General features: G+C 37.5%; 1 protein-coding gene across 1 annotated transcript in view; it reads left to right on the top strand.

Annotated features, from left to right (window-relative positions):
- Window positions 1-13,992, top strand: part of INSC (inscuteable homolog (Drosophila)) — an 89,754-nt gene extending 75,762 nt beyond the window's left edge. Inside the window, exons 10-13 of the mRNA XM_010077814.1 lie at window positions 7,983-8,049; window positions 10,850-11,005; window positions 11,676-11,752; window positions 13,710-13,992. Coding sequence (XP_010076116.1) covers window positions 7,983-8,049; window positions 10,850-11,005; window positions 11,676-11,752; window positions 13,710-13,838 — 429 coding nt within the window. The 3' untranslated portion in view covers window positions 13,839-13,992. The remainder of the gene's footprint in view (window positions 1-7,982; window positions 8,050-10,849; window positions 11,006-11,675; window positions 11,753-13,709) is intronic.
- The last annotated feature ends 11,249 nt before the right edge of the window (window positions 13,993-25,241 follow it).

Here is a 25,241-nt window from a genome sequence, read left to right as displayed (position 1 = left end):
GAGGTTAAGGCCACCTGCCAAAACTGAGTGCCACATGGCTGCTCCCTCACCACCATCCCCACCCCTCCCCAGTGAGATGGGGAAGAGAATTGGAAGAACAAAAGGTAACAATAACATTAATAAGAATACACAGTACAATTGCTCACTACCTGCAACCTGATCCTCAGCCTGTTTCTGGGTGGCAAAAACCCAACTTCCTCTGGCTAGCTCCCCTGGACATCCTGAGCACCAGTCAGCATGGTATCGAATAATAGAATATCCTTGTGGCTAGTTTGGGCCACTACTTTGGCTGTGCCCCCTCCCAGCTTCTTGTGAAAATTAACCCTATCCCAGCTGAACCCAGAACAAAGAGGAATATCCCTTCCACTGCTGAGCCATCGTCTGGTCTTTCCCAAAGAAGAAATGGGTGTGTTACCCTGGGACTCAGTCACCTATGGCATGTTACACAAGCAGCCAGTGACAGGGTTAGGAGCAAAGCTTGGTCACCTGCCTCTGTCAGGTCTGTCTTCAGTAGACCTAAGCTTCCTGTCTACTTCCTGAAAATTATTTTCAATATCAGCTGCAGTAATATTTAACAGTCCCAAATGGTTCAACTGCATGCTCACACGTCCTTTCTGCAGTTCAATAAGCTTTTGTACTCTTACATACTGTGGGTAAAAATGCAACACAAAAGACTTTACGTAAGGACAGCTAGGTCATAAAAGGGTATCTGCACAGTTTTCTTGCACAGGTCTCCCTTAATACCCAGCTCTGACATTTGTATAACGATGGCGAGATGTATGATTAGAATTGCCTTCCCTCTTAGTGTTCCAGCTGGAAACTGTGGTTAGTAAACTATACACTGAAATTGTGCAATCCTTTGCAGTATTGACTAGATCACACTGAGAAGACGTTTTCAACTAATACACCTAGAAAGAGAGGTGATAAATTGCATAATTAAGTTATTTCAAAAACCTTAAGAAATTAAAGAAGAAACAAGACTATCTGAACTTTAAACCATGTTGAAGAGGCACCAACTTATCAAAATACTAACATTGATATCCTAATTAATTTTCTCTAACTTGTTATCTCTGTCTTTGCATATACATTTGAAAAATATAAAATATAAGTGATAGTATTGATTGGCATTACACGGTCAGTGTTATGGATAGTTACATTTCAGGGGTCCAACACTGACCACTCAATCTTTTTGAGACAAAATGCCTGTTCAGTTACAATTCTGCTTTTCACATTTAGATTTGATGCAGGATGAGACAACATACTCCAAGTTGCAAAGCCAGAGCTTCAGTTGGAAGAGTAAAATCTCAGCTCAGTTGAAGAACTGCTTGCTATTCTTTGCTAGCTTAGTGTTGTGAGGTTTTTATTCTGGGATCAGTTCCCAATATTGCTGCTGCTCTGATCTTGAAGAAGCAATTTAACTTCTCTGCATTTTTGTTTAATCATCTGTAAAGTTGGGCAGGCATTGCACTTATTCAATGTAAAGTCTCCCTAGAGGAAACGTGCTATGTCAGCACAATTCATTGCAGTTTTACTTTCTGTCCTTGCCTGCCAGGTTCACAGTACAATCAGGCTGGTGCTGGAGTAGGGCTCTTCATTGCAGAACCTATAAACAAGAGACTTTGCTGCAGGCTGTACCAATCATAAAGCTGGAAGTCAGAGATGGTTATATATGCATTTTGCTGCATTTGTCATCTTTTTACCTTCAGTCCTTCAGGCAATTAGATAGCAGATTTTTAATATCCTCTGAGTTTTGCCACTGCCCTTTTTTTCCAAAACAGAATCAATGCCTAAGTGAAGGTTGTGATTCCAGTCTTGGTTCTGAGCAGGTGAGCTCAGAAACAGTATTTCTACAGATTACAGTTTCTTGTTTTTCCTCCTTAAGTAAAAAACTATTACCTCCTAGGACAGGCACCAGAAGTGACTTCCTGACCACTCTGCTTGAGTTAGTGGAAGTTGAATAAGTTCTCTGCACTTTCTGCCTCTAAAATGGGAGTATTCCAAGATTATAGTTGCCTGGCACAGTCTCAGAGTAGACCTAGACTTTGCAAACAGATCCTGTCTCTAACCGGTATTATTACTTTGTGGGGATGTTTGCTTCTTCCAGTCAGGTGTCAGAAAGACCTGTTGATCTGCTTATCTAGATATATTTATTTCTCTATTTTCAGGAAGAATTCCCAACCACAGAAATGGCTATCAGAAGCAACAGGAATTAAATTTTCTATTTTAAGCTATATAATGTCCCAGAGAAAATTTCAGGATATTTTTCTGCCAATAAATAGTATCCTGAAAGGTTTTTCTACCTAGATGTGGTATAATGCCTGTTCTTGACCCCTCCTGTATGTACCCTTTTGCTGTTTCCTGGACTGATGTTGAATCATGAAGTTCATATATTTTTAACTTGGACTCAGAAACAAAGACTCCATCTTGCTTCTGATTAGTTGTCAGATGCCCTTTTCTTTCTGAAGATGGGTATCTGGAACTTTACAAACATACTCTGATTGATCCTTGTGTCATTTATTTGAATGAATTACAAAATACATTTATAATGTGTAACAAAAATTAATTTTGCTTAGCGATGAATCAGCCTTAAAGGAGTAATTAACTAAGAAAATTAGCAGTTCTGTATTGATCTACTTTGCCACTCAAATTACTTGCTAATTTTCATTTTGAGCTTACAGCTTTCTATTTATGTTGGGACTGTCAATAAAAGCTTACTGAACAGTGTGCCTTTATTTTCAGTAAGGGTATATTAGCATCACATTTTTCACCTCTGTAGACACCTTCCTCTCCCCCAGGTGAGGTAAGTGACCCTCAAATATGGAAGATATTGCCTGTTTAACAGGCTAAAATGTGTGCTTTCATCTTCTTAATCCTACTGCATCTGTCTTCATGAGTAGCTGGTTTCACAATAATGAGAAACACTTTTAGATAGTCTTAAATCTCCTGTTAAGGGAAACTTATCAAAGAAGCCTTCTGTTTCCTGTGTGCCCTTTATGTTTAAATCTCTTTGTTATCTAAAGCATTTAGGATTTACACTCTCGGTATATGTATCTTAGTTTATAACAAAGAGTTTTCATATAATTTTCATTTTTACAACAAATGTTCAGTACCTTCAGGTACTGGCTAATGAGCACTAGTCACTCTTAGTTGTTTAGTAGGGGAGAAGTGTTATAGTGTTAGTGGTCACATTCTTTAGCAAGAGAATTTCCAAGCTGACTGTAGTTCCTCAAGAGGTTTTGAACAAAACTATTTTTAGTGTTCTTAATTAACCATGGTTTCTCAAATTTATATCACCCTTGACAACTGAAATTCCTATGGCTTAGAGCAAAGCAGAGCACAGAACTGAAAAGGAAGGTTTGTCATTCATAAATTCAGTGTGTGCAAAAGGCTAGGTGAGTGGAGGGAAACTATGTGGAACTAAAAACACTTTTCAAATTATAAAAATAGATTTTGTTTACTAGAGTAGCCAACAATATCAACACTGACAATTCTGTAATAATGGATGATATTGTCACTACGGAGAGGTATCTGTGTTTACTATCTGTCTACTTATTTGGCTCATAGGAATAGAGATTTTTAGTTAGGCTTTAGATTAATTTCCAGGGCAACTGCGAGACTAGGAACATGATACTGTACTGACATTTGAAAAGCATGAAACATCTCTATTATTTTTAAGTTTATTTATTAAATAGAGAAATTTTCCATGGACTTAAAGGAGAGCACACCCCCACCTCCCCACCAAATATCCCTGCATTACGTAGTTCACCAAGAAATCATTTAAAGGTGAACTTTCAAAGCTTCTTGATTTTGGATATGTTTTTTGAAGCTCTGAAAGTCAACTCCTCAGTCTCTTAGTCTTGTGAAAAATCTTACTCATCCCAGTGGGACTATCTGCATGTTAGTATTTTGATAAGTTGGTGCCTCTTCAAAAGGTGCTAAAATATGACCTGGTCTGAGAATTTTCTTTCTGGCATTTTGTGTTTCACTGTGTCTCACTACTACATGGTTCAGGTGCATAGTGAAGAGCACATATTAACGCATAGGTGGTGAACACAGGGACAAACCCTAGAGACCTGTTCCTCTAGTTGTTTTTAGTACTGTAAATCAGGTGACACTGACTTGAATAATTCAGCTTTGTTCTGGTGGCTAACAGATGTATTAGTTCATTTGTTGATCAAGTCTATTTTTGATGGATCTGGTTAACATAGACTAGCGTGTGGATTGTCCTGGGTTAGTCTGTTGCAGAGCTCTGCTAGAATACAGATATTGGAGGTGGACATCTCAAGATCTAGATCCAGAACAGATCTGCCTAGCAGACATACAGGCGCTGAGGCAGGGAATGATGCTGGATGGGATCAGTTCTTGCAGCACGTGGTTTCTAAGCCGGTCCACTAAAATCCTGCATTAGGTTTGGCAATAGAAGGTGAGATCAGATGTTTCATTAAAAAATTCCATGTATGATGAAGCAACTTTTTTTTTCTCTCCCTGGAAGATCTCTGACAGTCTTTGCTTAATAGCACACCTGCAGATCCCGCATATCAAGATATCACTGGGGTACTGGAACTTGTGGGTGGCTTCAGCACAGACTTTCTGCATGGTATGATAGCACTGGCAGATGATCAGAGCTCATGTGTCCTGTCTTCAGGATATCCTCTTTTTTATACTTTGAGCTGACTACAAGTTCATTGCATGGCTTAGGAATCCAGAAAAATTCAAAGAATCAAAAATTGTCTCAGGTGCCAGTCCTTTATGATCTTGGAGTTTAATCTTTTACAAGACACTTCCTGAACAATTAATGAAATTGATACTAAATATTGCAGTTGAACAGAGGAGATTCCATGTTAAATATTTTCAACTCTTTCACTTCTTTCAAAATTATTTCAGTTCTGAAAGAGGTTTTGGTATCTACTTTTTCCAGTAATTTTCATCTATTTTCCTAGTGGAAATGAGGCTTAGGTGGTTACTTTTATCTATATCTGTTTGTGTGCTTCATGTCTCACAGTAACATCTGTATTGGTTTGCTGATTCAAAACCACTGCACAGTTATTTTTGACAGACTGGATAGAGCTTTACGGAATTTGGAGCCAGATAATGGGAAAAGAGAAGCTAAGATAAAGACTGCAGCATGAGCCTAGGTATCATTAAACAAAAAAAATCTACAGTGGGAGAGATGCCGCTGGAAAAGTTCTGTTTATGTTTTTTGATCAACTCTAAATCCAAAATAAATGAGACTTCATTAATACCAGTGCTCATGAAAGTCTTGCTTTTCAAAGCAAATTGAGCCTACATTTAAGTTTGTGTTTTCCTCTCGAGAGTTCATCTTTAGCATTAAACTTCCTTGAACTTTGGTCTGTGTTACAGAGGAAATCTTTGGGTGAGCTGCATGTATACTGAATTTTAAAATCGGCAAGTATAGGGGAAATATAGCATTTAAAATTAACTCTTTGTTTAGCTTGCCCATTATGTGTTTTCATGCTATTTCATGTTTACACCACAGGAAAATGTGACTTTTTTGGGGAAAGAAAAATCTATCCATATGGAGTGAGTCTATTCTATAGTTTAACGCGTTTCAAGTCCTACCAAGATTAAAGAAGATAATATATGTAGAATTTGAGCATTGTTGATGATAAGGGTCTTTTATAAACCTCTCAGAAGAAGGTTACATACAAACCCATTAGGCTAGTTCATAGAATCATGGAATCATAGAATGGTTCAGGTTGGAAGGGACCCTAAGGATCATTGAGCTCCAACCCCCCTGCCATGGGCAGGGACACCTCCCACTAGCCCAGGTTGCTCAAAGCCTCATCCAGCCTGGCCTTGAACCCCTCCAGGGATGGGGCATCCACAGCTTCTCTGGGCAACCTGGGCCACTGCCTCACCACCCGCACAGGGATAAAACTTCGTCCTAATACCGAATCTAAATCTGCCCTCTTTCAGTTGAAAACCATTATCCCTTGTCCTCTCACTACACCCCTCCCCATCTCTCCTGTAGCCCCCTTTCAGCACTGGAAGCTGCTCTAAGGTCTCCCTGGAGCCTTCTCTTCTCCAGGCTGAACAACCCCAACTCTCTCAGCCTGTCCTCATATGGGAGGTGCTCCAGCCCTCTGATCATCTTCATGTCCCTCCTCTGGACTCCCTCCAACAGGCCCACGTCCTTCCTGTGCTGAGGACCCCACAGCTGGATGCAGTACTGCAGGTGGGGTCTCACAAGAGCAGAGTAGAGGGGGGACAATCACCTCCCTTGACCTGCTGGACACACTGGTTTTCATGTGTGCAAACACATTGCAAAATATATGGAGCCATATAATCAACACAAAGGAAGTATAGATATATAACCTCAATTTTTGGTGTCAAAAGATACACACAAAATATTTTTATGTATGAAAATACTTATTAGACAAAATAACTGGAAGCAGTGGAATAATTGACACATATTCAAATTGTTGTTAGTTGAATTCTTCATCTGTGGCTTAGAGAGCCACATGGGGTACAGATTCTGCATAGAGGAAGCAATTTTCATTAACAGGATATAATTTAGAATGAGAAAACATATACACTCTGCCTGAAACACAGTTAATAATTAATATGGAATAAATACATAGACATATACTGAGTTACCATATTTCTACCTGTCACTCTTTAGAGTTTCAGCAACTCATTTGCATCCTAAGTATATTTATTCAGAGAGATGACACTATAACACTGCCTTCAAAAGTGGAAGACCCTTAAGTCACAGCATTGAAAATGAGTCATCCATGTTATCAAAACGGCAAAGTGAGATCAGAATGGTGATTTGATCTCATACCTATTTACGTCTAAGTGGTTTGCTTGTTTGTGAACTGACACTGTACTGTTAAAAAGCTGAAAACCAGTTCTCAAATTGATCGTTTATTTTTGAGGCTGATGAGTTTTTATAAACTGGAGTAGAGAAAGCTAAAACCTTTTAAGAAAGAATATTACTTCTATTTTGTTTTCTAATTAACTGTAACATTTATTATTTGGTCTCTCACATATGCTGTTAATATTGAGACGTGCTTGCATTCAGGAAGCAAGTTATTTCAAGGATAAAGTAAAAAATAGTATCTTGCAGGATGTATGAGAGATAGTGTATGATGTCAGTGAAAGGAATGAGTCATTAAAAGCCAATAGCTCCGCATGATCCAGTCTCTGTCAACAGCTTGCTGCATCACTTTAAGCAAGCGGAGTTACACTAAACTTGAAAACAGTTTGTGCTGTTTTGGATAAGAAATTCTGTAAATCAGGATGTCAAAATGTGCTTCTGTTGGTACAAAACCTAATCTTGGCCTTATCTCAGGAAAGGTATAAACGGATTTTTAAATCCAGCTCATTTGAGGACAGTGCTTTGACATGCACACAACTTATGGCTTCAATAAAACCAAAAAAGTGTTCCTTAAACACTCCCTTGAATCAAGGCTCAAAACTCCAAATCTGTTGCAAGGCCTTCTCAGTGTTTCAGCTGAACCCTGAAGCAGAAAGGTACCAATAACTTGGCGCTACTGAACATATGCTATGTGCTGGTTCCTGGCCTTCCTTGTGAGCTCTGCCTGAGCTGGAATGTGACTACAGGATTGGTTCCTGAGGATGGGTAGCTCCTGGCTGAATTCTTCACAGGACTCCAGGGTTTTTTCGGTTGGTTGGGTTTTATAAATTTTTATCTTCCTCTTTCTACTAATTTGACCACTGAACAAATCTGCTGCGTAGACCTCTATATGACAGACTTCTATGCATGAGTATAGAAGTGTGAGAAAAAGAGGTTTTACTTTTCTTGTTTGGATTTCAGTTAACAGCCATGTGTAAGATAAGGACCCCTGAGAAATCACAAAGGTGGAAATAGACTGTTCAAGTACAAGAATGCTTTTTAATTTTGTTGGGTTTGCCATATTTCTGCTATACCACATTGCTTTTTAATATTACGGAATTATAAGGCTATACTTCATATTTCCTTCCTTTTTTAATAACAGGTGGTAACAATATTGGCAAACATGTCTGTCTTGGACCAGTGTGCTTCAGAAATCATTCAAGGAAATGGTATGTATTTTAGCTGAATTATATTCTGTATTTGTTTGTGGAGCATGTGGGTAGATGGGAAAGGAGTGGTTACAAGGTAAAGGAGAAAGGCTTCACTAATAACACGTCATTTTGCATCCTGTCTCTGCTGGATATTGCACATTGCTGCCGGGTGCAAAATGAGTCCTTGGGATGGTTCTGTGTAGCTGAAATAAATTGCAACTGCTTTAGAAAACTTTGCATGTATGACCATATTGCGGATGTTGTTGTGACACACCCAGACACAAAGCAAAGTAGTACAAAGGGTTTCAGCAACCTTTATTCTGGTAATCAATTCTTATACATTGAAAGACATCATCTGATACTGAGCCATGCAGACCAGCATGTCACTTTTTTCACAGGTGTGCAAAATCTTTATAATTTTTGAAGAATTACATTTTTATTACTATACTGCAGTTGCCATTTTTCCCCAACACTTCTTTAAATATCATATTAAGACAAATCAATCATGTTGAAAAAAACTAGGTGTTACAGGCCTCCCAGAAGTCTGCGAAGTTGGGTTAATAATTCTGTGGATAAGGATACAGGAAGACATAACTGCTTTATTAATACACCTACCGGCAAATTCACGGCCAAGCAATATAGTAAGACAGCTTTTTTTTTTGTGGGAAATATTAAACTACAGTGAAGCTTCACATATATTACTTTTTCTGTCCTTCCACACTATTTTAGTTACCATTTGGATTGGAATGCTTTGAGTTTGGATGTATTTCAATCTCAGACATGGCTGATTGTAGGTGGGAGAAGGGTTTTCAGAAGGCATCTGCATAGAAGTGGGTCTTGAAATAGAATTGGCCCATTCTGACGTAATATTGGATATAGCTGTTTCTTGCATTTCGGTGGGAAATTTGAGCTCTGTGTACACAAATATGACTGGCAAGGATTGGGCACAACAGTTTCCTTGATGGGATCTGTGTGTGCACAGAAGTAGTGTGCATTTGATATCCTTGCTAAGGTGCATAGGTGTTGCGGTTTGAGATCAAATGACAGTGTGGAGGTTGACTGGAATGTAATGACAGATATATGCAATTTTACAAATCATCCAACTTCCTTGTCCCATGCAGAAGGCAGTGCAGTGAGGGTGGGAGCAGGCAGATTAGCACTGTGGTTCCTTATATGACCTTGTTGCATGGGAGAGGTGAGGCAGTCCCAGAGGGAGGTTGGTCAGGTCCAAGTGGTGGTTCCTGCCATGCTCCTGGTCCAAGCTCTTTGTGTTCTCGGAGTTTGGAGAGGTGGTCCTGGACCTCTTGGTGCAGGCACACAGGGCTTTGCTACCCTGAGTCTTTTCTAGAAACTCTTGGTAAGACCCTGACATTTCCCAGGACCCTGGGATTTATAGGACTGGGTAGAGAATACCATCAGTGGTTTGTATGTTTGTCTTGTGCTGTTGTTTCTGATTTGCTGTTGTTAGCACTCACAATCCAGATACACCCTGGAAGTTTTTGCACTTAAAAGGTTTGTTATGTACTTTGGCTCTCTATTCAGCACGTGAAAAACTGTTTTGTTGTTTGGGACAGGTGTTTGATCATATTTCATCTCCTTCTACTACAGTAGAAACTTGATTGAAGTTCATTAAATTATGCTAACAGCTATGCCAACTAGGCCTAACTGGTGCTAGATACTGCAACAGGTGGAGATGTACTTGTTCATGTGGATTGTCAAGCACAATGTGGTGAAATAAAGTTTATGTATAGCCCTTAATGGAAGTTCACACAGAAACATTTGCCCCCAGGCGTTTGAGAAGGGTTGACACACATCTTGTGTATAAAGGCTTTTTGTGTCTGCCTAATGTTGTAATAATTAGATGCTGGTCAGAAGCCAGATTCACAGACTGAGCAGGGTCTTTGAATCCTGGAGAGTTTAGATATGTTTTCTTCTCAACTTTACCTTTTTTGTATGTCAGTTGATTATTATCTAGCTGCATGATTCTGATGCTAATTCTCTTAATTATTTATGCAAATGTTCTAACAGTTAAAAACCTCTGATGCTACCTGAAGTAATCTGGATGCCTAATAGGTTATGGAGCACATAATTGTCCTTACATTTAAAATAATTTAGAAAATAGAAATCAGTACAGTCTCATCTGTTTTTGTGCTGATAGAATATCAACTCCTACAAGCAATAAGTTGATGAAACCATTTTGACGTGGATGGCAGAGCTAGTTGCACAGTAAACTTCAAGAGGCAGAATTTCGTCATCTCCCTCATTAAGTGATTTCCCATTCTAAGTACCCCTGAACAGTTTGAGATGAGAACTTTTAAAAGCTTGCTTAAAAATACCTAAACTGAAAGAAAAGTTACTTTTCTTTACAGTCTCTGTAAATGACAGGACTGTCCCTGTAGAGACAGTCCCTTAAATTCAAAGCAAGTTTTCATGTAGAGACCTGAAATATGTCCCTACGGGTTTTTAGGTTAGTGATTACCTTTACATTCATTTAGAAGCTAATAAAGAATTGCATTTAGTTTGACTGAAATAAATTTGAGAAATCTAAAATACCAACTTGCAGAGGAGTCAAGAAGTTAGAGGAGGGAAGAGTTAGTGCATTTTCTAGTTCCAGAAGTTCTGTAGCTTCCTAGTGAAGACAAACTTATGCACTGATTAGATGTGCCTGAATCAGATGGCCAAAGTGCAGTCCGCATTTATGCATTCCTCGTGCCCTATTTGGACAGTGATTGGTCTGTATTTACCTAGCTTGCTTTTTCCCTTTACTTTAGGTTTTTTTCTTGGAGAGAGGATAACAATGGCTCTTACATCCTTCTAGGTGTTCAACTTCTAATGGAAATGCTCTTTGAAAGATCGTCTTCAGGAAATTCAGCAGAAGTTGCTGCTTGTGAGCGAGTCCAACAGAAATCTGCAGTTACGCTGGCGCGACTTAGCCGAGATCCTGAAGTGGCAGATGCAGCCGTAAAACTCAGCTGTAAGGATGTATCACTCCCTTAATGGCAAACTGAAAAAGAGGGAGGAACTGCCAGTCATAGAGAAGCTCTTTTTCATTTTTAGCCTCACTTGGTACACTTGATGGCACAGACTCCCTATGTAGTCTGTCCAGAGAATGACTGAGGAGGTTGTGCTAAATGAGCCTCTGGCTCATTTCCCAGGGGAACCTGAGGTGCAGCTTCCACTCAACACATAACAGTGACAGACTGTGCCAATGGACAGTGCTGCCTCCTCCATTCCTTTACTTAAACCCTTGTGTAGGATCTGTCAGTGGACAGAAAATTTGGACCCCTGCAGGTTCAGATGTGATGAATCTGACGGGAAGCAACATGTTCTTTTGGCTGGAGTTTTTTAAGGGCATGTGAGAGGATTGATAGGGAAGAAATGGAGGTCACAATTTCCACTTTGAAAGAGCAATAGTGGGTAAAAACAATACATTTGTTTGCTTATGCTTTACAGATATTAATTATGACTGCTCTGAACTGCATAGCTCCATGGACAGTCCTTTAAATATTTGCATATCATCTTTGCATTAGAGATCATATCTATTAAGGAAGATAAATAGGAAACATCTTAAAAAAAGACCTCACCTCAAAATAAGGAGTTTATTTTTCTAAATTATTTCTCCTGATACTCTTTTGTGCATTCAGGTATTCCTCGCCTAATTAAACTTTGCAGATCACCAACTGAAAGAAATAACAGTGATTCAGTTTTAGTGGCATGTCTGGTAGGTACATTTTAATCTTTTTTTCATACTTATCCTGAAAAATGCAGAAAAAACCCAGCCCTTCTGGTATCAAAATGCATAAGCATTTCAGGGATGTTTTCAGTTCATGCCAGGGTCTCCTACTTTTCCCCTTAAGCATAATCCTGCACAGGGTCAATTATTTATCCTCTGAGGGAAGATTTAGGCACATAAGGAAGAACGGCTTCATCTCCACTTTACAGAGCACTTTAAAATTTCACTAGAACACTTCAGGATTTAAGGTTTCAGTAATTCTTAAATTACATTCTCTGATGATGAAATGAGCCTTTAATCACAGGGGTAGCAGCCCTTTGTCTGCACACACATATATATATGGAAATATTTATGTAAAGTGGCCGAAGAGAGGAAAGATTTCTTGCTTTCACTACAACCCATTTTTTTCCTATTTGAGTCTCCAAGTAGAGTCCAGGCAAGGAGTGGCCAACAGATGGTTAACACTTTCTCTGCTTAGAAGAAAGATCCCAGCTGCTGGCCCTGCACTGCATGAACTGTGAGCCCCAGCCGACTGTCGGAGTTGAGTAATTTCACCTAGCATTCTGTGAGAGGACACTGCTCTGGGGACATGGGTGATCTAGGGTTAGGAGATAGGTTTTGATGAATGATGACTGAAGAATATTGTTTGTTAGTGCTTTTTAATATTAATATTATTTTAAATGTAAAAACTAAAACTTGGTTATTGCAGCTTTGATTAACAGCTAGCTTTGTACCTGCACATGAGAAGTTTTGTTTGTTTAAGCAGGACTCATTCAGGATGAAGAAGGTATGAATGTGAGCATAAGAAATCCTGTGGGTATTCTTCATACATGCCAAGAGGGATTGTTAATCTTATGTGGCTGGAGCAGAGGCCACAGGGTGATGGCAGCAAACCAGACTGTGATTTTTCTTGGTGCCCTGTTGGTGCCCTGTCTCATTGAAGTTTTGCTGCACATTCCTTGAATTCATGTTCATCCCTTGAGATACCTGTCTGTCTGTCTCAGCAATTCTGCTTCTCCTGATATTTTAACAACTGCCTGATAACACTTTCTGATAAACATGGCAAAAATATTGTCCTTGAGATAGAAGCTGCTTCAGGGTCTGAAAGGTATTGTCGCTAAAGTCTGAGGGCTTGTACTGTTTGGGGTTTTTAGCTTGGTTGCTTACTTTTTGTATATTTTGAAGCAGGCAATTAACTCTTGTGTTAGTGCTGCATTGACAAACAGCACAGAGATAAGCTGATCACAACTATCAGACCTTACTAATAGAAAACAATTTTTGTTCTTGAGGAAAGCCAGCCTGCTTTCCAGTTGCATCTGTCATGTCAGGTTGCTAAAGGTATGTAATTGTGTATTTTTCTCCAGTGAGAAAAACAAGTAACTTAGAAGGGCAGAGTTTATGAACATGATAGTATCATCAATGCAATTTGTATTGTGCAAACTCATAATCGACAACTGGCAGTTTGATTTGTTCCCAAATGGTTTGAAATGTACAGATACTAGTATCTGAAAGGTCTCTGTTTTGGGCATGGCATAAAAGTTCAGTAGCAGATATTTTCTGAATCAGATGCCTTATTGTTCTTAGACAAAAGCTGAGAGGAGAGTTGAGATACAAAGAGGCACTGTGAGACGCGCAGCAGATCCGAAATAGGTTGACAAAGTGCTCTGACTCACCTCTGTGTTCTTTAACACCACACTGTCCCTGCTGCTCAGGTTTAGGGGTGATGTGTCCAGAAGGAATTGTCATTTAATAGCTGCATTTGAGGGGAGATTCATCTGACAGAGGAAGACAGTAACAAGAGATTAGCCACACAGAAGAGTCCATGGACCTCCACAGTTCAGTTTTGAGTCTTGGCTGTTGTTTAGAGATGGTTATAATGGATTCCTGCAATGAAGGCTTTGTCAAATCTTAACAGTACTACAATTGTGTTGTTTTGTTTTTCTAGGCAGCCTTACGGAGACTAGCAGTTATGAGTCCTGATGGACTTGAAGATTCAGACTTCCAGCAGCTAGTAAAGCCCAGACTCGTGGATTCCTTTCTGCTATGCACAAATATGGAAGAGAGCTTTGTATAAATGTGAGCCAGAAATCTTTGAAAAATAATCAAGATGATAGGCATACAAAAAGATAACACATATACAAGTCTATTTCATTTTAGTCCTATTGTTATTTATGACTTATTTATTTTAAATCCATGAACATGTGGTTTGTAGGAGCAAAGAAGAAGAATGAACAAACTTGTTTCAGTGATTTGCGAAGGTAATTTTAAATTTTATTTTCCCGCCAAAACACATAAACAGATCTTATCACTGCGATCTAACAAAATGTTGTTGTCTTGTTTAATATGGTTGAATCAAGGTAATGAAGCCAAGAATTTGGTGCTGTTATGTTATATGATTCTAATAATGTTTTATTGCTGATATTTTTCTACAGTTAGACATTTTTTTTTTTAAAGAAATGTTTTAGTCTCATGCATTTGCTGCATTAGAAGACAAATAATCCTTAATGCTGCAAGTATATACTTTGAAATTAAAGGGATGTTACAGTCTGAGTCCAGTTCTTAACTCTTGTTATTATTTTTTTAATAGAATAGCATTTCCAAATACCAGCTTGGAATTATATTAGAGGACATTCTTATGCTGTGTGTCTCATAAAGATGTGCTCCTTTAGAGGATACACGCTTGCAGACAACTCTTGTATTTACATTTACTGAAATTTCCGAAAGAAATTGGGAGAATTCCAGAAAAATCTTTATGAAGTCAAACACACATCATCAATGTGAAGCTATCCATATAAGATTTAAAATCATTACACACTGCTAATTTTCCATCCTTTCCAAGCCTTACAAGAATGGGATATAAGCATGTCCAGACATGTTTTCAATATTCAAGCTAATACTTTTGTGAGAAGTTGTGCATGGGTACACTAAATAATCAGAACAAAAAAATTAATTGTAACTTGAATTTCCATTTTTCTGTTTTTCTAACTAGTCCTGTATTTCTAAAACTGTGAAATGGGACTTTCAGGAGTTCTTGGAGTTGACAAAAGGAGATTTTATCAACGGATAAAAGCATAGAGTTTATATTAAAGTAGATTTTTTCTTTCATAAACATTCCTCTTAAACTTTGCCTTTTTCTTTTCTTTTCATGAAGAAACTGTATATATTTAAAACTACTCAACCAGCAGTATCTTGAGAGTGTTCCCCCCCCCCCAGCTTCTCACAAAGCACTCAGTAGATTATGAAAGAATATGTTTTTTTGTTTTTTTTTTTTTTTTACGGCTTGCAATTATTGCTCTGGGTCATTTTATGATCAGCAACTTTAGGGTACTAGGTCATCTGCCAAAAAAGTAAGTACATTTCTTCTTTACTGTACTTACTTCGTAGCTATGTTAAGCAGCTTAATTCATTAACGTTTATTTAGTATTATGTGGCGTTTAGATGAAAGGCACCAGGAAATTTCTAAGCTGTGATTGCCTTCTGCATTTTCTGTGTCTGAGAAATCTGTCTTGCTTTAAACAGTGATACATGGTGGCTACTTTTTTTCTCCCCTTGAGAGTATGCGTTAAAAAAGTTTCTGCCTTAACATTTCTTCCTTGTGATCTCTTCATTTAACTATGAGCTCTATCTTGACTGAAAACATTAGAAAACATACAATGACCTCTGTCATAAGCAACTCCTTAAAGATAAGCATTGAATCAGATGGTTCACAGAGGTACTTTCCTAGTAAGAGCAGAGATGAATTCTGCTTTGTTTGCTTACTTTGAGACAGCTCCTTAAATTTCTGAGATAGTTAAAATGTATGGTACTGTACAGCTTTAAAAATATTATACAAGCGATGGACTTTAACACTTTCCTCACTAAGCAGAAATACAGGCATGAACCATGGATGCTTTAAATGGTAAAATCAATGTGCTTGGTATAAACAATGAACTCATAAAACTCATAAAACACGAACTCTGTAAGGTCCTGTTGCTGTCATGCTAATAGCATGATAGTCCCTAATAGAATACAACACATCAAGTTCTGCTGTGAATGTGCTGTAGCAAACCTCATTCTGTCAGCTGCAACTAACACAAGAGATAGAGTCTGTAGATGGGGTAGGGTCTATCCCATATTAGGTAAAGTTAAAATCTTATTTAAAAATATCCACACATGTAAAGTGAACTGAGGTAGCTATTAAGAAAATGCCATTATGACCCATTATGTTTTAAAGCCATTTCTTCCAGGTCAATCAAATATTGAGTGTGCAGGCCAGTAGTAATGAATGAGTCTATTTTGCTCTCAGATACAATAATGTGAATCCACATCAACTGATTTTACTACAGATAATCTGTAAATATGTGGGCATAATTCTAGGCCCATATTGTCCATTTACATGTGTTCATATTATGAATGTGGCTGTTTGCATCACAGAAACAAAATACCTTCAGGTGGATCTCATATTTGTAGTAGAAGAGTATATCTTGAAAAAGCCAGTTCAGAGCTGTTATCACCTAAGTGTTATTGAAGCCATTTTTGCTAGGTCTGAATTTTTCACCTGGAGTTGTGCACTTTATTTTTGTATATGCTAAAGTTTATGAGAAAATAAACGTACCTCTTCCTTTCCTCTTTATTAACTTGGAAATAAAAAGTCATTAAAAATACTGGCATATTATTTTCTGGTTACTTCTGAATGAATTCTGGATTTGAAATGTTTGTTTTGAAAGTGACTTTTCAGTTTTTAAACAAACAAACAAACAAACAAAAGGAACGGTTTAAGCAAGATTAACCGTGTTTGATTTCAATGTAGTATGAAACAAAATATTTCATATCAAAAGATTTTCTCTAAAACATATATTTTGGTGGATCAGTCTTTGAACTCCCTGTGTATATACATATACAGTTAGTAGTGATGTAGAGAGTATGTGTAATAACATTTACTTATCAATTCATATATGTGGACTCATTGACCTATAGAGTCTGCATTTAAGTTAGGTAATAGCTTCATCATTCTGGAAACTTAATGTTATACTTGTCAGAAATGTTGTAGTTTCATTTAAATTTTTCTGAATATTTTACGTTTTGTATGAGATTAAATGTTAGACAAATGTGCAGTGAACTGCAGGATTCTTTATAGCTGCAATTTACATTCCAGTGACTTTGGACAATGTATTCACATTTCAGCTGTAGTTCAAACTCATTACAGATATTTGGTGCCCAGAAGTTTCATTCATAGAATAAATTTTTTTACTCTTTGTTGTGTGTTTGGTACATGAATCATTTATGTGGAATGTTACTTGTCTGACCTGTTCTGTTTAAAGTAATATTTGTATCTACAAGGGATAAGATAATATCTTGGTAAATTGGATGTCTTAGCTATTTTTTAGGTAAGCCTGCTCACATTCGAAAGATGGGACCTAGTCTGTTGGGTATCATGTTGCCTTAGTAGAAGACTGATTCTGGTATCTCATATGTCTTGTTCCAAATATGTATGTTGACCATCTCCTTTTAAATAACAGCAATGACCTGTCAAAATAACATTGTCTTTTGTATTTTGAGAAATCTGCTTTGATTTTCAGTTTAAATGTATATTAAATTTAATGTATTTACAGTAACTCTAGACACTGTAAATTATTCACTAGTCTTCTGATTTTTAAGAGGAGAGAGGGAAGATGGCATCGAGTACTGAAAGATAGGTCTAGAGTGAATCTGTTCATTTGAGTTGAAGTGCTTAGCCAGTGGGGAGGTGAGTGAATAGCTTCGGCCCTTGAGAAGTTAAAGAACCAGGAGCAGGGAAAATACAGGGTCATCTATTTTAGACACTTATATGCTTTGCAGAAATCCTTATCTCTACTTTCTAGTTTGCTCTTTGGGTCTGAGTTTCTCTTTCTTTAGCTGTGACAAATTTCTTCCTCTTGGTAGTGTTTTTTTTATAATTGCTACTTACCTGAACAGAAGAGAGTTGAATTCCAAGGTCTGGTCCTGCTAATTGTTATATTGATAAGGTTTCTGCTGAGGAACTAAGTAACAAAATAGCTTGCTAAATAAATGTACTCTAGATCACCTAGACCAAAAATAAATGTTTATTTTTCCCGCAACAGGGGGAAGAACCAGCGTATTCTCCAGAAAACTTGAGAGAAAACATATGTATAATAGTCTGCTTCCATGTGTTGGTACTTTTACAGTCAGACTTGCTAAGAGTTTATTAATTGATCAGTACCCTGCCAACTAATCAAAGTCATACAGGAAAACCACTAGATTTACAGGCAAAACACTGTGAAATAAAAGATTTTTCTTTTTCCTTTTCAACAGCACATCAGTGACTTTTTGTTTTAATAATTCAAGCGTGCGTATGAAACCCAATGGAACCTAAGGGAAAACAGTGCAAAAAACCCAAGTGTAGTAACTTGCTGATTTGCTTTAGAGAGAAATTAAAAGGGATCAAAAGGCTTAAATGGTGTGAAGAAGGAGTTGTGTCTAGCATGGTATGTTTACTATCACTGTTGTGAATACGTATCACAAATGTCTACCTGAAAAGTACACTGCTTGCACCCTTTTCTTCAAGCTTTCTGGATATTACCACTGTCTTTTAACTAGCTTTTGTCCATGTCCTCCACACTCTTTAGAATGTGACCTAACAATGCACATGTCTTCAAAGTAATGCACTGATTTCGATGTATATAAAAATTTAGTCTGAATTTTTCTATACCAAATAATGTAAAAATCTTACTTTTTACTAGTTTTGGAAGCATATACCTAACAAGATATGTCCATTGTGTGTACTTATCAGATAAGGCAAAGTTTGTGATGGATCGAGAAAATATATCTAAAAAGATCCAGAAACAGATGTGTGCTTTCATTTGTGTCAAAAGAATAATTATGGAATGGGCCCGAATCATCTAGGTGAGCCTTCTTTGAAGCTATGGTAAGTCAGTGTGCCTGCACTGCAGTAAAGAAGAGCCAGAGCTAACCCCCAGGTTTCAAGATTCTTGCTAGTTACAACTGTAGAGGTCTAACACATAAACATAAATAAAATCTCACAATATGAAGTTAAAAGCAAACAACTTGTAAGGTTTTGTGACAAACATGAACATTTAAGGAGTATACTTTGTACACTGAGCAATGTGCTTGTTTATATGTGTTTGCTTACATTTCCAAAGCAAAGCCCTTTGTCACGGCTTTTTACTTTTGTACTGTTTAATTATTAAAAAGGCCACACTTTTTTTTCAGAGCAGCATCTATTACAAATCAGAGATTTCAAAAGTTTAGCCCATCTTTAGGGATGGATAAACAGGGAAGTGACTAAATACCATGAAGCACAGACAATAATTTACACGAATGTTTCATCCTTAAAAGTACACAAACATTGTGGAATTGGTTTAGAATATCTGGAGTAGAAGAAATCTATCATGTGCTTTACTCTAGGGGGGAACTCTCATCTGTTTTGAAATTCAATTCTGTAACTGCAGTCCAGACCAGTAATTTAGGTACTTTACGTAGACCACAGAAAGAAGCGGGCAACTCTTTCTCTTTGTGGATGACTGCCCAAGACAGAGAGTATATATCATGCCATGGAGCTGCCTTTTTTTTTCCTGTGGCTATGGAAAACAGTGCTGATGATTTGTTTGGAGGAGATGTCTAAACACCTTAACATCTAACTATTAGTTCAGATCATGCGGGATGAATTCCAGACTGTCTGGAGACAAAAGGAAGGCACTTTCTCAGCTGGGGTTTCAGCCTTTTCTGGAATGAAGAATATACTTTCCATCAATGCTGCAGATTACAATATATGTGTGGTGGTTCACAACTGTGTTCCTTTCTAATTTTCTCTATGCCTTTGATGTCAGCTGATTAATGCTTACTTTTTTGATTCATGGTAAAGGATATATTTAAGGAATTATTTGTTGCTAATCATGTAAACGATCTTTCTTTGTATGCTGAAATCCACTTATCAATTTCAGCTTCCACATAAGTCTCACTGAAGCCTTCAGAGGAAAACCCACATGCCAGTACTGCAGTCGTAGACTTGTAAATTAGAAACTTGGAATTTTCTCTGTAGGGTTAGTTACATGTCTAATGTCTTTCTAAATGGATTCATTTTCTTCTTACTTCAGCTCACCTGTTTGTTCTTGAAGTTGTCAATGATTAATTGTGAATGATCTGTGAAACATTAAATGGACTGCATACTAATGATACATTAACTATGCATTATTCTATTAACCCTGAAACCAGAACACGTGTAGTGGGATCATGGTGAGCAGAAGAAAGATATTAATGCACCATGAATTTATTAATACTGGAGAAGAGGAAGGTTACTTTGTCAGGCAAGTAAAATATTTCTTGTGAAAGAAGAATGTCTCCTTCCTAGGATCCTGAGGGGAGGTGGAGAAGTAGGAGAAAATTTAGAACTGAAGTATTGTGTGTGGGGAATTCCCTAAATCAATAAAATCTCTAATTTTGTTTGGAGAATAGCACCTATTAGTTAACTTTCTCTCTAAACTAGTTACACACGCAAAAAAAATGGGGGGGGGGGAAGTTATAACTCTTTTAATTCTGATTTAAATGTAAATTGCTGGGGTCAATAATTGAAAAGGCTGCTGAAAACTAAATCATTAAAACATAGTTTGATATAGAGGTGTTCTTGACATCAGGATCTCAGATGTCAGTATTGCAAGCTCATCTGAGTGCCCCTTTCATATGGCAATACTTTTGTTGCTTCTCATACTCAATTGAAGTATCTGAGTATTGACATCTCAGATTTCAGTTTTTTCAATGAGTTCTCAGGTGCTTTTGAGGTAGAACATCTTTCACTAGGGACGTATGGATATACTTTTCTTTAAAAAAAATCTTTCTTAAATAGGTCATATTTTTAATTAAACATGTTTCTACTGAAATAAACACAAATGGATCCTCACTGCTATTTTAAAAAGCTAACTAGAAAAGATAAACTATTTAGTTTAGAGAACAGCCCCAATACAAATTAGTTAAAAATTCTTTAACCATTACTTTGTTTTCTAGGGTCTTGCTGCATATGAATAAAAACATCAGGTCATTGTCTGGTGAGTGTCAACAGACAAACTAACTATATAAAGATTCTGAGGCTACTTTTTCTAGTAGAAGACTATTTCCAGGTCTTAGCTGTAATCAGTAGAACAAAATATAGCTGCTGGTAAGTAAAAATTTTAGAATAGTGAAGTATTCCTTTCAATAAATTTAAGTTTGGCAGTTCCACTAAGGCCTAGCAACTGCACTAGTGGAATAAACTCAGTTACACACAGTTCTAAGGTCCTGAAACAGCTCTTCGTTGTCCAGTGACTCTCAGCAGCTCTAGATACTCTTTTTGCTTTTGTGTAAGATTTTACCAAACAGGTTCTCATACTTTTTCTTTCAGGTTATTTCACAGAGATCGTATGTCCCTTTTTACCTTGAGTCCAAACACTCCAGTGTCAATGGACAAAAGAAAATCTAGTTTCACTCAGGGGCTTACTTTTTCAGTCACAGGCAAGTGAAGAAACATCATACGGTTTTACTTGCAGCAGTTTTGTAGTCCTACCCTGCAAACTGAAGGTCTCTGTCGTGCAAGAGGCCAAGAGCCAGGAAATATACGAAGTAAAGGCAAGAGCGAAGGTCTTGCTGGAAGTGTTTTCTCCTGTTGAAGATTCAACCAAGTCTTCTTCATTTGGAGAATACTCCACAGGTGCAATGAGTCCAGGTGTCTGTTACTTTCATTCAATATCCTGTGGACTTGTTTACTTTTTAAAAAAACTCTTGAGCAGTAACCTCTGTCTGTTCACATCAGGACAGCTGAGAGCTGTGCAGCCCTGTGGATAATTCTGATTTTGTCTGCATACCTCTTTTTTCTTGCTTTATTTGTAACTCTTGCCTGCTGAAGAACCATCTTGCTTACTATTTGTTTGCTCTTGACAGGCTTTTAAATCTAGAAAACTGCAATCAAATTGACCACATAGCTATATTTTTTCTGTATACAGACAGGCTTATTTTAGTAATACTGAAGCATTTTCTGGAATACTTAATTTAATAATTAGCCAATTTTATCAGGGACAGTTGATCATATTGTTCTCCTCCAGTCACATACTTTTAGTCAAGTCAATAAACTGCTTTTAACAGTTCAAGTAAAAGGTCAATTTTAACTTATTTTTAAACAAGAAAGCAATTTTAAGACCTTAACATGAAGGTTTGATTTTTAAAAAATAGCAGTCAGAAGAATCTTGTAAAAGGATTCAGTCCTCATGTTGCAGCCCAAAGTTTTACCATAGGCTGCATTTTTCTTTTTTGTTGAGTACAATGTTTCTATTGTTCAGTTCATGTTAGTTCTGGCTGCTATTCTACAAATCCCACTGACAGTGCAGTAATCTAGAGGCCTCTTCACAGCTGGGTGGGAAAGGAATTGAAACAATAATGTTTTAAGTATTCTTTAAAAGTACTTGATAATTTTTTAACTCATTCAAGCGACCCAGTCACATGAATAAGGACATTTTAAAAAGTCTTAGTGATGCATTTGAATCTTATCTCACTTCCTAAAATATTTAAGAGCCAATTTTTCTTACATGTGTACTGTGTCTAGTCAGTTTGGCTGTTTTAATCTGGGTGAAATCTGAATAAGATTAAGTTATCTACAGACCTGTAAATGAACCTTTCTGAAGTCTTTAAACCCCTGTTGAACTCATCAGAAATATATGATCATTATGCACTGCTGTGCATTCAAATTCTCTTCCAGGTCTCATGGGATGAATGTAGCCAGAAAATCAGCTTCTCTTGAGGCCACCTGGTCACATCCAAAAAAATCACATAAAACGTCTTCTTGCCCTGGGAATTGTTGAGGATTAATTTTGACTTCCAGTATTCTTTAAAAAAAATGTAAAATTTATCTCTAAAGAAAAATAATATTAAATTCTTCAGAAAATGGCGTTTCGACTACAGAATTATTCTGGAGCAGGATAAGTTTTTCCTAGGTTGGTTTTACATATTATCATGTTCTATGGATTTGAGTTTCTTTTAAAAGAGCAGAGTAAGTAACTTTTTGTTTTATTCCATGATGCAGATAAATATAAAGTGATGAAAAGTTATTAATTTTATAGAGAACAAGGAAAGATGCTGCAGCTGTCAGATGCAAGGAGTCCAGGTCAGTATAAGCAAATGAATGTCCATTGATGTTGTGTCTCCTTAATCGGAGATCCAGATTTTAGCTGGACTTGAGTTTAATCTGATATTTATTTAAAAATGTATGCTTCCACAGAGACTTAATGTCTCAAACAAATGGGAGGGGAAAGCACCAGGAATCCTTGTCTGGAGGTAGCTGATCAGGAGGAGTATGAGCCCTCTTCCATAGTGTGGGATCTCTGGGCTTCATGGACCTCTTATTCCCAATGGGAGTGAAAGAAAATGTAGCCATGAAAACCAGGTGAACTGAAGCATGAGGTCTTGTTTTTCATGAGAGGTGTGGATAACAGCAAGTCAAAATTGAAAAGAATTGAACCTAAGTGTTTAGGAAGGAGATGCTACTGGGGCTTGTTTAAACTTGGGAAACTAAAGCAAACAAATGGTGCAGAGACTGGATATGAACACTATGGCAGGAAAACCAACTGTAGTCAGAATCAGGGCTATAGTTATAATCAAGGTATTGTTGAAGTCTTTGATATGTATGAAGTATAAAGTGACATGGGAAAAATAAATACAACACTAGATACTGTTTTTTATTAACAACACCGCCGCAATTGACAGCTAATCTGGATGTGGTTTGGTTTACAATAGTGGCATGAGTTTTATAAACTCATGAATTCATTGACATAAATTAGAAAAATGGATATATTCTTTTTCTGGCAAAACACATCGATGTAACCCAAAGCAAAACGAGTCTCTCTGCTTTCTCATTATGTTGTGCAAACTGAATTTTCAGAAGTTTCTTTTAGACCTACTTAAGGACTCGCTGGGGGAGAAGTGGTGACATCTACTGGAATTTTAAAACACTTCATCATATGTTTCCAAGGCTGCTAGCAAGACATATATGGTTTAGGTCTAAGGGTGGATGAATAATGCAGAAACCATTTCAACTTACATTGTGCAAGTTTGGAAGCAAATCTTCAGCCATCTTGGGGTTGCTTCTGGTGTCATTTCCTGCACACACTCCTAGTTATTAAACTTTAATCACCTAACTATTGGCAGAAAATAAATGTTAAGCTCACCCAGGAATACTATGAAAAGTGAATTTCTAATGTGCTTTCTGTAAGCCTGTGTACCACAAAGCTGATTCCATGAGTTATGTTCATTAGACCGGAGGATAGAAACAATATTAAGTGATTTATGGGACCAACTGCAATTGAACAGTGAGTTTGTGCTTGGAGTGGCAATCCCTTACTTTAAAAGAAATTTAAAAAGATTCAATGAGGAAGGAATATGTGAAGCAAATTGCAACTCACTCCTCACATTTCATGGAAAGAAGGAAGGAAACTCATCCATCATTAAATGCATTCATTAAAAATTATTCACTCAGATCCGTTTAAACCATGTTCTAACTTTAATCTCTTGATTTCTTGGGGCTAGATTGTGATGTGTACTGCATGCCCAATAAGAGTGTGAAGGCTTTTCTTGCATCCTGATGTAGGTTACTTGGACCTTGGGACTGGGCCTGCAGGAGCAACAGGGTTATACATCTGCTTCCTCTCTCCCCTCAGAGGGAGTGTGCAGAGGGGAGAGGAAGGGGGATGGGATTGTGGTGGATGAAGCAGTCCCTCTTGGCACAAAAAAAAACCCAACCTCTGACTGGCTTACTGGGATTGGCTGAGGGTCAGGGTTTTCCAAAATTTTACTGCTATGAACCAGTGATAAATAATTCCCTCTGGGAGGAGCAAGATGTAGGCAATGAATTGGCCTTTGAGCTGTACCCTTGAGGGGTGTTTTCCAGTGTTATCTGTGTGCCATTGCAATTTACCTATCCCATCCCCTTCAGTCTATGCCTAGTCTTTAATCCTTAAAATCCAAAGAGTTTGTGGCTTTACAAAGTTTATGACCTGCTTGTACGATGCAATTGTGTCATACAATTAAAATTCATAGGAAGTTAGGAGTAAGAGTTTTCCTGCTCACCTTAAACTAAAATCCAAATTACCAATGTTTGCAGTAGTTGGCTCTCAGCAGCTCTCTTTTATCTGGCACTTTGCATTTTCAGCCTTTGTGTAGAATGGACTAAATAAACTGGTTTATTTTCTGGTGCCCATAATGTTAAATGATTGTTAAGTGACTGATTCAAAATCATCTAGTGGATTCAAACTCATCTTCCTTGTAGAAAAGCTAATCATCGGTAGACCCTGCAGCACTTTTTCTGCAATATTTAGAGTAATAGGCACAAGAAATACCCAGGGGAAAATGGAGAATGATGCTCCTTGAAGTCTCACCACCATTTTTCATTCTTACTAAGAATTGTTTTAAATATTACATGTAGCTGGTTCACATTATTGTGCCTGGGGTTTTTTTACCCATTAAA

This window comes from Pterocles gutturalis, unplaced genomic scaffold (assembly GCF_000699245.1).
Source record: "Pterocles gutturalis isolate BGI_N339 unplaced genomic scaffold, ASM69924v1 scaffold10633, whole genome shotgun sequence".
Taxonomy (NCBI): Eukaryota; Metazoa; Chordata; class Aves; order Pterocliformes; family Pteroclidae; genus Pterocles; species Pterocles gutturalis.
Note: the sequence above shows the minus strand (reverse complement) of the source record. Positions and strands in the feature narration are given on the sequence as shown.